The 14,859-nt window shown below is 32.2% G+C and overlaps 1 protein-coding gene across 2 annotated transcripts in view; it reads right to left on the bottom strand.

The window, feature by feature from the left end:
* Positions 1-14,859, bottom strand: part of Nectin3 (nectin cell adhesion molecule 3) — a 130,111-nt gene that overhangs the window by 51,928 nt on the left and 63,324 nt on the right. The window contains exons 6-8 of one of the 2 annotated variants that reach the window (XM_033768081.1): positions 7,511-7,649; positions 4,270-4,354; positions 431-866 (exon numbers count right to left, since the gene is read on the bottom strand). In XM_033768081.1, the coding sequence (XP_033623972.1) occupies positions 819-866; positions 4,270-4,354; positions 7,511-7,649 (272 nt within the window). In that variant the 3' untranslated portion in view covers positions 431-818. Of the gene's footprint in view, positions 1-430; positions 867-4,269; positions 4,355-7,510; positions 7,650-14,859 lie in introns of those variants that run through there. The other variant, XM_033768080.1, reaches the window with a different exon arrangement.

Raw genomic sequence — 14,859 nt, 5'->3', positions numbered from 1 at the left:
CATATATACAATAAAGTACATAGACTTACTCCCACAATATTATAACAAAATCAGGCAAATCATTGGGTAATTTGTGGTATATCAATGTGATGGAATAGTGTTCCAAACACTAAGAATCAGATAGGGATACATAGTTTTCAAATTTGGATGGGCATTAACATCAGGTAGTAAAATATTCACTGTTGCCAACTTCAGAGATTCTGATTTGCTAAATGTGAAGCTGTTCATAAATTTTCAGTTTTAATAACCCAGAGGATTTTGGTAAAAGTAATTATACTGGCTACTCTTAAAAATACTAGTCTACAATGCAAGACGTATTAGGTTGAAAGAGTAATTTCTAAAGCAAGATGTACTCTATAACTCTATGTTTTTAACAAAAAATGATTTGTATATGTAATATGAATGAGGTATGCATGACAATAAATTCATGGAAAAATCTGGGAGGATATGTAAATTTGTAATAATACTGATCTCTGGGGAAGGGACAGGGATCTTTAGTGATGAGGAGTGAAAAGGACTTTATAAATTTCTGTAGTTTTACATTTTATTGTACAAAGAATATACTCAATTACAATCTATATAATGCTAAAAGAGTAAAACATAAAAAGGTAAAATACTCTGTTGCTGTGACAACATATTTGAAAACGTCTACTTAAAGGAGGAAAGTTTTATGTTGGATCAGTTTCAGAGGTTCCGATCCACGGTTAGCTGGTTTCACTGCTATGAGTCTAAAGTGAGGTAGAACACCATGATGGAAGGGGTTGGTGGAGGAAAGCTCAACTATGGCAGCCAGAAAACAGAGAAGGGAAGATTCTGTGCTAACAGGCTTCTTCCTTCTTCCACGTTTGGTGCATCAGAACCCCGGCCTGTTGGATGATGTTCCCACATTCAGGACCAGTTTACCCCCTCAGTTTGTCATTCCACATGCCAATCTTCTCTGGAAACTCATTCATAGACATACCAGACACACTCACAAGTGTGCTTCACTGATCTTGTCATCTCTCAATCAAATCAAATCGATGATCAATATCAACCATGCAAATACATTTTAATATAAATTTGTTTCTTAAGCGACAATTCACTTTTGTAGAATTATCATTACTATGACAGTTGGTAGTATAATTCAAATACTTACCTTCAGAAAGGACATTCCCTTTTATTTCCTCATATATGGGTCCCTTCACTACATCACTGCTGAAATGATAACAGCACCCATAGAAGGAAACTGCCTTTTCACAACAACAGGTTTCATCCTACTGGCTAACTTAAAAGGAAAAAATTCTCAGGAGATGAACTATGGCACTTTTATCACAAAAGCCCCAGTTAATCAAGGTGACAAATGTAGGAAGAGAGAACTGCTTCTTTCTGTGATTCCCAAGAGAAGTCACCGATGGGTAGAACAAGTTAGAGTCTTTTCCTTAAAGCCCTAGTGTTTATTTGGGGAGCATGAAACCTTGGTCACTGGGGTCTGGTTGTGAGGGATCATGACTAATGACTTCAAGTAAAACTTATCTCATGAGTTTAAAGTTGACATTTTATCGAGTGAACTGAAACATTACCAAAATATTTATTATTACAACATGCCATCACTGCTTGAAACTAATTAGTAATTATATGTCTAGATTTCTTGGTAACCAAGATATAGCCACTATGAATTTTTCAATTTGATACTATAAGCCTAAATAGAGAGTAAACATCCATAAAACCAACATATGACATTCTAATGTATGAGTCATGATAAATTATCTGAATAAAGAATAAGAATTATTTATTTCTTCATGACCAAATTCTGACTCTCCTAAGAAATATTTTACAAAATAAATTTTTTATTTAGAAAATGAAAATAATGTTCAAATTTTCAACTGCCTGGTTTTAACTGAGGAAACAGTCACAATATTATAGAATGGTCTCTCTCTGAGTCCAAAGTTTACTGTCCATTGCGGGCACTCTCCTGTCAACTTTTTTCAGATAAAAACTTTTCAGTACTTTGCAACATGACTCTTCATTTGTTCCCAGGTTTTTGTATTTTATTATACAAGTTACTACTAGTCAAATTATTCTAATAAACCTCTGAGTAATTTGTCACCTGCCTCAAACCCTCTCCAAAGTTGATCCATCCAGGAAGTCTCCTGCCTTCCAGTGTTCTAAAAGTTGCAGTTTGTATCAAGGTCAACTGGAGATAACTAAGAAAAATCTTCCCTTTGTATTTATGTAAGCAATAGATGTAGATCAGTCATAGTATCTTAATTAAAATGCAGGACACACGATATGTACTTAATAAAAAGTATTTTTCAAACAGCACCTTTTATAAACATTCTATTTGAAAAAACATAAGTTGTTAAAGTTTAAATATGAAGTGCTCATCAAAGACTCATGTACTGAGATCAGTCCCCATGTACGGATCCCCAATGCAGCAGAGTTCAGAGGTTTAGTCTAGAGAGTTGATTGGACTGTGAGGGTGCTAACCCACAGGTATATTCATAGCTAACCAGCTCTAAGAAGGCAGGTACACTGAGTTGCCAAGTTTGTGCCTTTGAAGGGTATGCCTTACCCCTACTCTCTTTTTTTCTGACCTTTTATTGTTTTCTTTGCCTCCTATCTGTCATGATACGAGCTGCTTTTTACCATCACACAATGCCCACCATGATGTTCTGCCTCATCACAGGTGATGGAGTCAAATGACCATTGATGGAAACCCCTGAAACTGTGAGGCAATGATTTTCTCAGTAATTTTGTCACAGGGGAAAAACTAACACATTTTTTTTTGTTTTGTTTTGTTTTTTTTTTTGGTACCAGGGATTGAACTCGGGTCCTTGCACTTGCAAGGCAGGCCACCAAACCGCTGAGCTAAATCCCCAGCCCTAACACATATTATTATTAGCTAGTTTTACTGATAATCTTTTGTTTTCATTTATTAATTTTATTGGTACAATTTAGGTATACAATATGCTGACATTCATCATTGGGAATTTGTAATTTTACATAATATATCTTAGCTATTTATCCTCATTCCCCGCCCCTTTCTTCAATCCTTCCACCCCTATTTACAAAGACTTTCCATAAAATTGGGGTTTTCCTAAAATATAACTACCAATATTCTTTTCAAAATTCCTCAAATTGAGTCTAGAAATCCTAAGGTTACTGACTTGCTATATTCAGAAAGACAGTATCTTCCTACAGCACTTAACAACTCTTAAGTATTTTATTGATATTTCATACTATTTATCTCATTCATTTGCTGAGATATGAAGTTACGCTGTGAGAACAAGAAGTCTGAAAAGATGGCACGTCCTTATCCTCAAGACTCCTAACTGTAAGAAGACAAAACTGCTGCCCATTGCATACCAGTGAAGGTTCCTTCCTATTCCACTCTTGGGTAGCAGACTAACTGTATGATCAGCAAAGGAACAGAAACTGAGACTATCTTGACAGACATATTCCTTTAGAGTTTCCCGTCAAATTTAATGAATTAACTGATGACCAAAGGATTTGGCTTATTAAGGTGGAAAATATAGGATATATTTTAGGAGGGAAATACAGACTATTCTCCTAATACACAGTGTGGGTGATAGAAAAAAATAAAAATAACAAAAAGTGTAAAACTGAGAATGAAAGAATTCAAATATTTAAACTTTCTGACATTAAAGGTAACAAATGCAGTTATAGAATGTAAGATTAAAAGTGCTACTTTACATAAATTACAATAAACTGATTTCAAATAAATATTAAAAGTTATTACAAATTTTGTATAAGAGTTAATAATACTCAGAATTTTAAATTAGAATATAAACTATTTTTTGATAAATACAGGAGTTGTAAAATATACCTTTGGTATATTGAAAAGGAACAAAAGTAAAACAGAGTACTCTAATGGGATGCAGATCTTCACTATAACTCTAGAAAACATTCATTTTTTTCTACTCTTATTATATAAAATCATATTTTATAAGGAATCTATATATCAATAAAGCTTATTAATAAAAAGTCAACTATAAACTTTCATTAAAAGACCTAACATACTGTAGATCTTAGCCATCTATACAAGCTGTAACTTCTCTTACTAATTCGTAGACAAAATTTTTTACCCAAGATTTCAGAAAAATCCATGAATGTTAAATTTTATGTACTATCATTCAGTATTTAATTTATAAATGCCTAGCTAACATTTTGAAAAGATTATAGAAATTATATTTTAATTTATTATAATTTCTTACTAGAAGAATTTTGTTTATATTTTAGGTTATTTTCATTGTATACATCAACACCTACCTGATAAAGAAGGTCTTTTTGAGGCAAAGGTGAGGAGCATTCTTCATATACAGGAGGTGGTTTATGTGTGGGAGGAAGGTCGATCCTGTGATTAAAAAAAATGTATTTAGCCATATTTAGCAAAAAAAAAAATGAGCCCCCCCAAAAAATCAAGGTTCAAATTTTGGTGATTTTTAAAAAAATAATTACCACTGTTTAAATACTGAATAGTTTCTCCAGTGTGAGGAACTGAAAGTGTAAATAAGGATCAAAATGTATAATAGACAATGTGAAATAGGAATAAAAGGTGCAATGGGGAAGGAAGAGTGGGAGAGGTAGGGGAAAGGAAAGAAGGGAAAGGGTTAAATAGAGAAATGGAAACACAGTCTTTGTAAATAGGGAGGGTTGGAGGGGTTGGAGGGAGGACAGGGGAAGGGGGAAAAATAAGAACCAATATATATCATGTAAAGGTACAAATACCCAATGATGAATGTCACCATACTGTATACCTAAAATGTACCAATAAACTTAATGAATAAAAAACTAATAATTACCATTGTACCTAGATGTATTTTGCTCAATTTCCTTTCATCTACCAAACACAGAAAATAACAATAAGTAGTAGTTTCAAAGCTTAAAACTAATCTAATTGGTTCATATTTAGTTCAAGCACCAATTTAAATATAAGTACTTAAAAATCTTAAGCTGCATTCTTAAGATACAGCCTCTAAAATCACTTTTGTGACACTCTGAAGGAAAGAATAATGATATATACATATGACTATCCTTAAAATGTTTGTAGGCACAGCCAAATGTAAAAACATGTAATATTTAAATAAACTGGTTATATACTACAAACATGCAGTATTTTATATAGTTTTTGGGAAAAACTTTCAAGATCAATTTTCAAAAGCCCTCCTCACTCTTTTAATATGAATCACAAAGTAAGACTTTCTCAATATATAGGCTATTATAAATCCTGCCACACCTGAAACAGAGACCATTATATAATAAGAGGATGCATTTATTTTTGCCAAAATGATGATATATAAAAAGCTCCAATATTTGAATACATTGTAAATATTGCTTAGTTACAACAAAAATAGATTCAATTATATAGGTCACTGAGTTTTAGAAAATAATTTTTATGCACAGTCTCATACTTTTGAAGATCTTAGATATTTTCTTTCCCTGGGATTAGTAAATAAAAGTTTATATTAAAGAATAAAGGAAATAAGAGCTATCTACACGAAAGTAATAAGTTCACTATAGTCTAATAATTTTTCATATGATATTAATATCTTCAATGAACAAAATTCAGAAGAGGAAAGGGAAATAGGAGTAGTGGAAAGGAAAGAAGGGAATGGAATCAATATGAGAAAATTAAAAATAATGGAAACAAAGTCTTTGTAGATTGAGAAGGAGGGAGGAGATGAAGGGAGGGCAGGGGAATGGGGAAAAATAAGAACTAAGACTGATTATGTAAAGGTACAAATTTCCAACAACGAATGTCATTATATTGTATAAAATAAATGCACCAATAAAATTAATAAAAGTTAAAAAAGAAATATAATAGTTATATGTCTACTAGTAAATCATGTTTTTGAAGTTATAGAGAAACATAAGATAATCTGGGGACAAGATTAGTTCCCAAACTAAGTAACCTATAGCAATCACTCTCAAAATACTAAAGAACATAAGTTTTACTGGTATCGCATTGAACAAACATCTACTACACTTTATATAATGTAATTTTTTTTCATTTAATGAAAATCATAGCAAAGGTGTCAATGGTCATTTACATGAGAAATCTGGGGCTCAAAAAAGCAACATAACTTGTTCCTAGTCACACCACTAATTTGATCAGGACAGAACTTAAACTTGCTCTATGTCTCCAAGAAGACCAAGGCCAAGGACAGTTGGATTAGAGAAGCACAGACACATACAAAGCACGCTTTGAATGGCAGACTTTTTATCTTTTTAAAATATTTTACCTACTTTTTCTTTTTCATTGGTATGTATTTGCAAAACATAATAATTATATTTATTCTGGAAAATTAATTGACTATACATTCAAATATGCACATATTCATATCTCTGTATCTTGATCATTTTTATCACCTTTCCCTTTGTCCCTAGACTCCAATGCCCAATGTCTACTTCCAGTTTCCTATCATCTCTTCTTTATTTATATCTTGAGTTTCTCATATAAGAGAAACTACAAAATATTTAACCTTTTGTGTCTGACTTGTTTCACTGAACAATCTGGTCTTGATATCCATCCACTTTCCTACAAATGACAAATTTATCCTTCTTTATGACTGAGTAACACTCCACTGTGTTTATACTCCACATTTGCTTCATATATCTGCTGATGAACATCTATGGTGTTTGCATAAACTATTGTGAGTTGTAGTGCTATAAACACGACTATGTATATAACACCGTAACAAGATGTCATTATCTCTTTTAGGAAGATACCCAGGAGGGATACAGTTAGTCAAATGGACTTCTTATTTTTTTATTTTATTTAAATCTCTACACTGATTTCCACAGCAGTTGATGTAAAGGAAAACACTAATGAACTATAGCACAAATAATGCTATTTGTACAAAACTTCACTTTTTAAGACACCATGTTATCCTATTCTCATCAAAAATATGTGAAGTAAATAAGGAAAGTATTTTTAATTTCACATACAAGGAACAAGGCTTTGATGGAATTAAGAGAACTGAGTGTAATTTCTATCTTACAAATCTATCAATGATTAGGTCAAAACATTGGTTTATTTTAAAATAAGATATTCATTTTATAATTTACTAAAACGAAAAGCAAACATTCTCCTTAAAACTTTAGAAGTTGTTATGTTTAATAACTCTTGATGGCTAAATGCTCTATATATGAAAGATAAACATACATAATCTGAAAATACAACTGTAAAGTACTAAGATACTTTTATGTCTTGCACATAGTTTTTCAGCAAAGGCCTGTATTCCTATTCAGAGGTCAGGGCAATGAAAATGTCTCTATGGTACCTTTTGGAAAGATAGTCTACTCTGAGTAGTAAAGTTGTCTATTTTCAGCAGCCACTTGATGTAGTTCATTTATTAAGGTGCAGTTTAAGATATTATGATTCTAACAAAGGTCTAATATTATCCTTACTTCTATCCCTTGGACACTTTAAAGAGAAAAGCTGTAAAGGTTTGTAAAGATGGCTCACAATGCTTACTGATAGTTGGACACAAGCAAAAATGTTACCCACACTTTGTCCAAGTAGGATGGCCTCTTTTTCTGAGGTGTCAGCAGCACAATCACAAAAACAGCAATGATGAAAAGGGCAAGGACAGCTCCGATCACAGCTCCAGCTACAGCTATGGAAGATGTCTGCTTAAGAGGAGCATCTGCAACAAAAAATAGGGTAAACAATTTTAAACAATTCTTGAAATTGCACACTTTAATTGCTACAGTGTGTAAGGCCTATTTGAAGTATGTTATCCAGCAGCCAGCTTAGAGGACTCAAAGTCTGATTAATTAGTTTCAGTACAATTATGCTACCACCCTTCTTTATTCCTTGTTAAGTACCTCAGCTTCCATTTTGTCAAATTATGAAAAGACTATCCCCTGGGAAGGGCAGGAGGGGGTGAAGGGAGGGCAGGGACAAGGGGAAAAAATGAGAACCAAGACTTGTCATGTAGAGGTACAAGATCCCAACAATGAATGTAACTGTACTGTATCCCTAAAATGTACCAATAAACTCAAAGCTGAAAAAAAAAAAGAATATCCCCAATCAGACATTAAGAAGTTAATCCGCTCTCTATGGTTAAGGAATATTTGGAGAAGATATATTAAAAAAGATGAAAATGTTAAGTTCTTACACTAAAAGGTGATTTAAAAAGTCAGTATTCTTTAAGAGTTGACCAACAATACATTTATTATTTTCATTCTATTAAAATGTAAAATCAATTTTATCAAAGAAACCAAAAACCTTCAAGGGCAAAGCTCCCCCATAAAAAAATAAACAGAAAACACATACCAAATAAATATAGTGTGAAAGAGGCACTGAATGCTGTAAGAAGAAATGTTTTAGAACCATTTTAAAACAGGACGAAACATAGTAATACAGTAAATTCTTTCCTACATACTACATACTACATACTACATACTCTGACATACTACATCACTTCTGATTATAAATTTCTTTCCTAGACTGTATCAGAAATTCTATGATTTAATGAATGCATTGATTAGAATTTCACACAACTATAAAAAATTAAGTCACTTTATTTAATAAATTCTCATATAATTAAATTTATTAAAGTTACAATGAACTAATTTCAGAAAAGTATCAAGGGATATTATAAAACCAACAATCTTTACATAATAATTAATAATTACAGTGATATTACTAAATTTTATGAGATGATTCCTATTGCAAATGATCTTGTTTCCTTATTATTCTTTTCATTTGATTGAATGCTGAAGATAATACTCTATCATGAACACACTATGGTCCTGAAGTTATATGATCTGCCCAAGATCATTCAAGCAACAAGCAGTAGAGAACAAAGAAAAGTGTTTCGCCCTCATGCCTTTGTTACAAGAATGCTTTTGGCATTATCTAAATTAGGCTTGTATTTTGGGTCCTCTATTTGGTAATAAAGAGCTTAGTTTTCACTCAGTATGATCTAGTCACATAATATTAAATAATTGCAGTTGATAGGATCTAAGCATGACAAACGAGTGGAATTAAAGAACTATCAAGTTTGAAATGTTTTCTCTACTTACCAATTATATAATATCCATATAAACACATTTAGAAGCACTTTCCAACTCTATTTTTATAAAAATGTGGTTCACATGGGATTTTTAGTGGTTCTAAAAAGAATGTTTTACATTTTTTCCAATGATAAGCATTTCTTTAGCAAATAAACAATATATTAATTTTAATATTAAAATCCTCTAACAATCCTGAGTCATGCTGTTAGTCTCATTCTAGACTAAAAATCTTACACCAATGAGAGCAAGTCATTTCAACAATGACCACAATCCAAAAATTATGAAAATTACCCAGGACATTATCTTCACTTACTGATACAATTCAGGTTACATACAACTGTTTATTAATTCTGGTCCAGTATTTCAATTTAAATATGTGCTAGATAAGAAAAAGATTGGAAAACCAGCATAGTCAAACTTATTCAGCATTTACAAATGTGAAAAAATATATTTGGGATGATTTATGGATGTATTTTAATTATCATTTTCCCCACAACATCCAGTTATAGCTTTGACCAACAAACGTATAAATAGATTGTTCAGTCAGACATAGTGGTGCACACTCGTAATCCCAACACTTGGGAGGCTGAGGCGGGAGGATTGCCACAAGTTCAAGGCCAGCCTGGGCTACATAGTGAGCTTGAGGCTAGCCTGAACCACACAGCGAGAAAGACCCTGTTTCAAGCAAACAAAAATAAATCGATCATTCAGTTTTTAATAAGGCCCATTAAAATATGATTTGACTGTCATTCACCTAGTCAGTAGCATGTACAAAAATAGTAATTATCAAGTTTGTTACTTTTTTTCATACTTGTTATTCTAAATGTCTCCCTTTAATGAAATTTTCTTTTGGTATAGCATAAAGCAGCACTATCATGTTTTCCAAATATGAAGAATTTTAACTATGACAATGACTGTTAATACTACATTTATAGTAACTCTTGGTAAACTAGTTTTAAAAATCTGATTACTTTTTGAATACAATTCTCCCAAATTAAGGGTCTCAATCTACCTATCCTTATAAATTCTTTAGCAAACCTCACTTCTCTTCCAATAAAGCCTTAGCAATATGAAATTTGATAATTCCTTGTAAGTATAGAATATACTCACATATTCTTAATGTCATTATTTCTAACTCTAAATGGTTTCTATTTTGAATATCCTAAAAGATATTCTCCAGTCTAAATATATACTATTTTCATTGTAATCTGGTTATCCAATTTTGTATCATTAGTTATATGTTGTCTAGTGCTAGGATTTGACTTTATAGTCCTAGGATACAAAGTTGACTGTGACTCTGCTACTTTAAGTTGGACATTTATATCAGCTAGTTCCATTAATTTTTTTTTTTTTGAAACAGGGTCTTACTATGTATTTCAGGCTGGCCTTGAATTATGTAGCCTAAGCTGGCCTCAAACTCACAGTGACCCACCTGCCTCAACCTCCTGAGTGCTGGGGTTACAGGCATGGGCCACCACACCAGGCCTCCATTACATACGTGTTCTTAGTATCAGAAAAGTCTGATAAGTGCTGAAGGGAGTACCTGTGGTATGGGGGGGGTGAAATTTGACTCTTATTTTATCAACTGAATAATTTACTCCATACACGTAAAGTGATGTTAAATACATATATGGGATACATTTCGTATTTCTTTTCCTAATTCTTTTTAGTAACTCAAAAGAGAAAGATTTAAGGATAAACATTTTTAAAATATATTAAGTTAATGACTACCAGTATGAAAGATCAAATCTTTTGCATTCAAGCCAAAGTAATGTATTTCCATCAATGTTATTTTGATGAAAATTTAGTCCCAACATTTATTTTCCCACATAAGCCAAAACTACATAATTTCATAATTCAAATAATGAGAAAAAATTACATGTGCAAATGTATAAAAACATTTAAAATGCTAATTTAGTGAATAATATGAAGCAATATTACCATCACCTTATTGTTCTGCAAAGCCTAGTATTTGTAAGTTGCAGAAAACAAAAAAACAAGTGTTAGTGTTACAGTACTTTCCATGAAAAGATAGGTAGATGAATCTCTAAGAACAGCTTCCTGCTATAGCATCGATAGTAGTCAGTCAATTCACTGGATACTCTCCTTCAAAAACCAAAAACTAGCACTCTTCAATACAACAAAAGTATACTGCCTTTAATGATAGATGCCATGCATGTACCTTCTGAGAAAAATGCTTAAAAGCCAACTACAAACCATATAAAAATTTTTGTTAGAAATTTACTTTTGTAGTCAGGGATTCAGTTCAGTGGCACCGTGCCTGCCTTGCAAACGCAAGGTCCTGAGTTCAACCCTTGGTACAAAAAAAAAAAAAAAAAAAAAAAAAAAAATTACATTTGGAGGTTAATTATATATGGTATAAAACTGAATTAAAATTTTATCTTTACCATCACTGACACAAATAAAAATATGAAAGCCGAAGAATATCTTACTCCAGAAAAAAAATCTATCATCAAGAAATCAAGTAATAAAAATGCTGGCAAGCCTGCTGGGGAAAAGAAAACCTTGTACATTGTTGGTGGGAATATAAACTATAGTAACTCTATGGAAATCAGTAATAGTGATTCCTCAAAAAACAAAAAGTGGAAACTAGGTTCAATCCAGCTATTCCCCTTCTCACCTCCTAGGTGTCTTCCCAAAAGAGTTAAAAACATATTCAGTGATAAATGCATACCAATGTTTATAGCATGACCACTCATAATAGCTAAATCAACCGATGAAGAAAAGATATTTATACCCAATAAAGTACAACTCTGCCACACAGGATACATTTGAGTCATCTGTAGGAAAGTGGATGGATTTTGTGGCCATAATGTGAAGTCAAATAAATCAGACATACAAGTTTAAATATCACAATTCTCTTGTATGTTAAACCCGCATTATAAAAAAGATAAAAATAAAAGATAAAGGGAAAAAGGGAGACAGGCCTTTTGCAAATGGGAAGGTGATGAAAAGTTAGGATGTGTTATATACAGGTACTAACTCTGCACAATGAATTAAATACTGAAAATGTGTACTAAATTTTTAAAACGCATATGTAACCATTCAACCTACCTCTGAAACTGAGACATGACAACCATCTTTTATCTTCAGTCCTTTCATCAAGACTTCAGGGATGATATTACAGGATACAAAGGCTAATGAGATGGCCTAAAACCCTATCTTCTCATACTAAGTATTGCTGTATTTGGGGGGGTGGGTTGCGGTGCTGGGGATCCAACCAAGGGCCTCACACATGCTATGCTAGCACTCTATAACTGACCCAAACTTCAAGAACCCCACTCTTAATATTTAAATAGTCCCCTTTTTATTAATGACTTCCAAACCTTTATATACAGGTAAACGTTTCTCTCCATAACGTTGAGTAAAAGTGCTCGAGTCAGCTCAGGAGCCTCAGCCTCTCATTCAAAAAAATATAAAAAAACCTGATGTGTGCAGACATTATGCTAAGTGCTACAAATGCAAGAATGAATCTTATAAAATCCTAATCCTCACAAGAGTAAAATATCCTCAAAGGGATAGTTACAGAACTCATGATGTATGTTCCAATCAAGTACAGAAATATCAATACTTGTCTAACAAAAGTATTTAATGAGGACAAATGTGTAATAGTATATCATCTATGAATTGTACTAATAGCTCCACTTGTTGTCTGTGTCAAGTGTTCACCTGCCACATAGGGTATATCCCTTATTGTATGCAGAGAATAGACCCAGAAGCTTCCAGAACAAAATCAAGTTACACTTTTACGTGGTAATTTCATCTCAGCAAAATCACTATCTGGTAACACAGCTGAAAACTAATATCTAAAGTTATCCAGAAATCAAAACTGTAAAAGAAATCGCATGGCTGTTTACATGAAAGGCGAACACCTGACCTGTGGAACATGGGGTGCCATCAGTGGCATTTACACATAATCATGCACAGCAGTAAACATTTATTCCCAGTAAATGCCATCCCTGAAGAGAACTGGCATAAAGATGATACTAGTAATGCAGGTGTAAACAGCAAAGCACACCATCTTATTCCTAATACACATACTTTATCAGTTTCACTATGAAGTAAAACCATGACAATCTAATGAGATGTGACAAATCAAAGGTTTCAAATACTTCAGGAGACCAAGATACACATTTGATTTACATTCAGGCATTAATAATAAACCTCATACTAAATCTATGCTAGACCAAATCTGGCTAAAAATAATCACCTTATTGTGATTAGCAAGATACTGGTAAAACCAAACATCTTGAACACAAAGACAAGCTTTAAAAAATAGTGGTTATGATCAAGATTATTCCAGTGTAATTCTTCCATTAGAATCAAGTTGTACTTCCGAGACAGCATTTAGCTATTAATTACACTTAACCAAGAATTAACATATACCCAATATAGAATAGACTAAAAGAAAACATGAATCATGTTCAATTGTATGGTTTTTTCAAAATATTTTAGTTAAAAGGGGTAAAATAAAAAATCACATTTTTCCCAAAACAGTGAGAAAAGCAGATATGACATACAAATCAATTTTAATAGTCAACAAAGATATCACTGATCTAAAAAGGTAAGAAGTAGAAAATGTGAAGTTGTAGTACATATAAACTGAAACAAAAGATAATGAATATGAGTAATTCCAAAGAAGTTTCATAAATCGATCATTTTACCTGGCTTTCAATATGGGCTGGTCACCTAATTTGAAAAAGAAAGAAAATTTAGGTAAAGGCAGCAGCATAGACAAAATTATTTACATATCATAGTACATGGTGTGTTTTGATATGGTAGAACAGTTAATGTCTAGGCACCCCATTAATATATCTAGGTACTGAGTATCAAATGGATGCTAATATCAAAGCAGAAAACTAGGCATTAAGTTCCTTCCAGTGCAAAACAGTGTATACTGATAAGGAATCCTTAAAAAGTGAATGTGAATGTAACCAAAGCTCAAGGTGTCACTATCAATTTACAGAAAATAGAGGGCTATCAAACTGGAACAATTCAAACCAGAAAACTTAGTAATACAGTATAGTTTCTCTTCAACAAATAAACTGCATGAGAAAAATGAGGAGAGGGAAGACAAGGAACGTATAACATTTCTACCAATCACACTATATAGATCATATTTGGCTAATTAAAACTACAAAATATATAAATAGAAATTTGAACACTTATTATTTGATATTAGTCCTTCTGTAATAATACTTATGATTAGCTATTTTAAAATGGTCCTACTTTTAGAACTACATATGGATTTACAGATGAAGTAATGAAAGGGATCACGTGCAGAGTGCCTAAAACTAAACACGAATGATGATGAATAGACAGTAACCAAAGCAAGTCCATGGAGGTTCACTATTATTTTTGTAAAGTTTTCCATAATAAAAAAAATATTTAAGAAAAAGAGGCAGAAACTTCTAAATCTAGTTACCTCTGGCTTTTAGTTGAAACTTAGTTCCTCCTCATAACAAAGATGGTAAAATTAGGTATTTCTGTATAGGAATATTACACATGTAAGGAAATGAGACTTTGGATTATTCTCAAGTACTGAGAATTATTTGTATTTTAAAGGTATTGGCCTAAAGCTCACTTTGTTTCTTCATTCATATGCTCAGCCATGTGATAAATAGCAAATGAAATATGACTTATCCCCAGAATGAAATATTTTATCCTTTCAAAACAAGACGAACATGACTAACTATAATCAAGATTCAAGTAAAGAAATAACCTCTAAGATTTATATACATATGCAAAAGTTTTTGTAAAATTGGATTCTAGTCTTTTTTTTTTTTTTTTTTTTTTTTTTTTTTTTTTTTTTTT

This window comes from Fukomys damarensis, unplaced genomic scaffold, assembly GCF_012274545.1.
Source record: "Fukomys damarensis isolate Sample0158 unplaced genomic scaffold, DMR_v1.0_HiC HiC_scaffold_24, whole genome shotgun sequence".
NCBI classification, from domain to species: domain Eukaryota; kingdom Metazoa; phylum Chordata; class Mammalia; order Rodentia; family Bathyergidae; genus Fukomys; species Fukomys damarensis.
The sequence above is the reverse complement of the archived record's forward strand: the minus strand, read 5'-3'. Positions and strand labels throughout refer to the sequence as shown.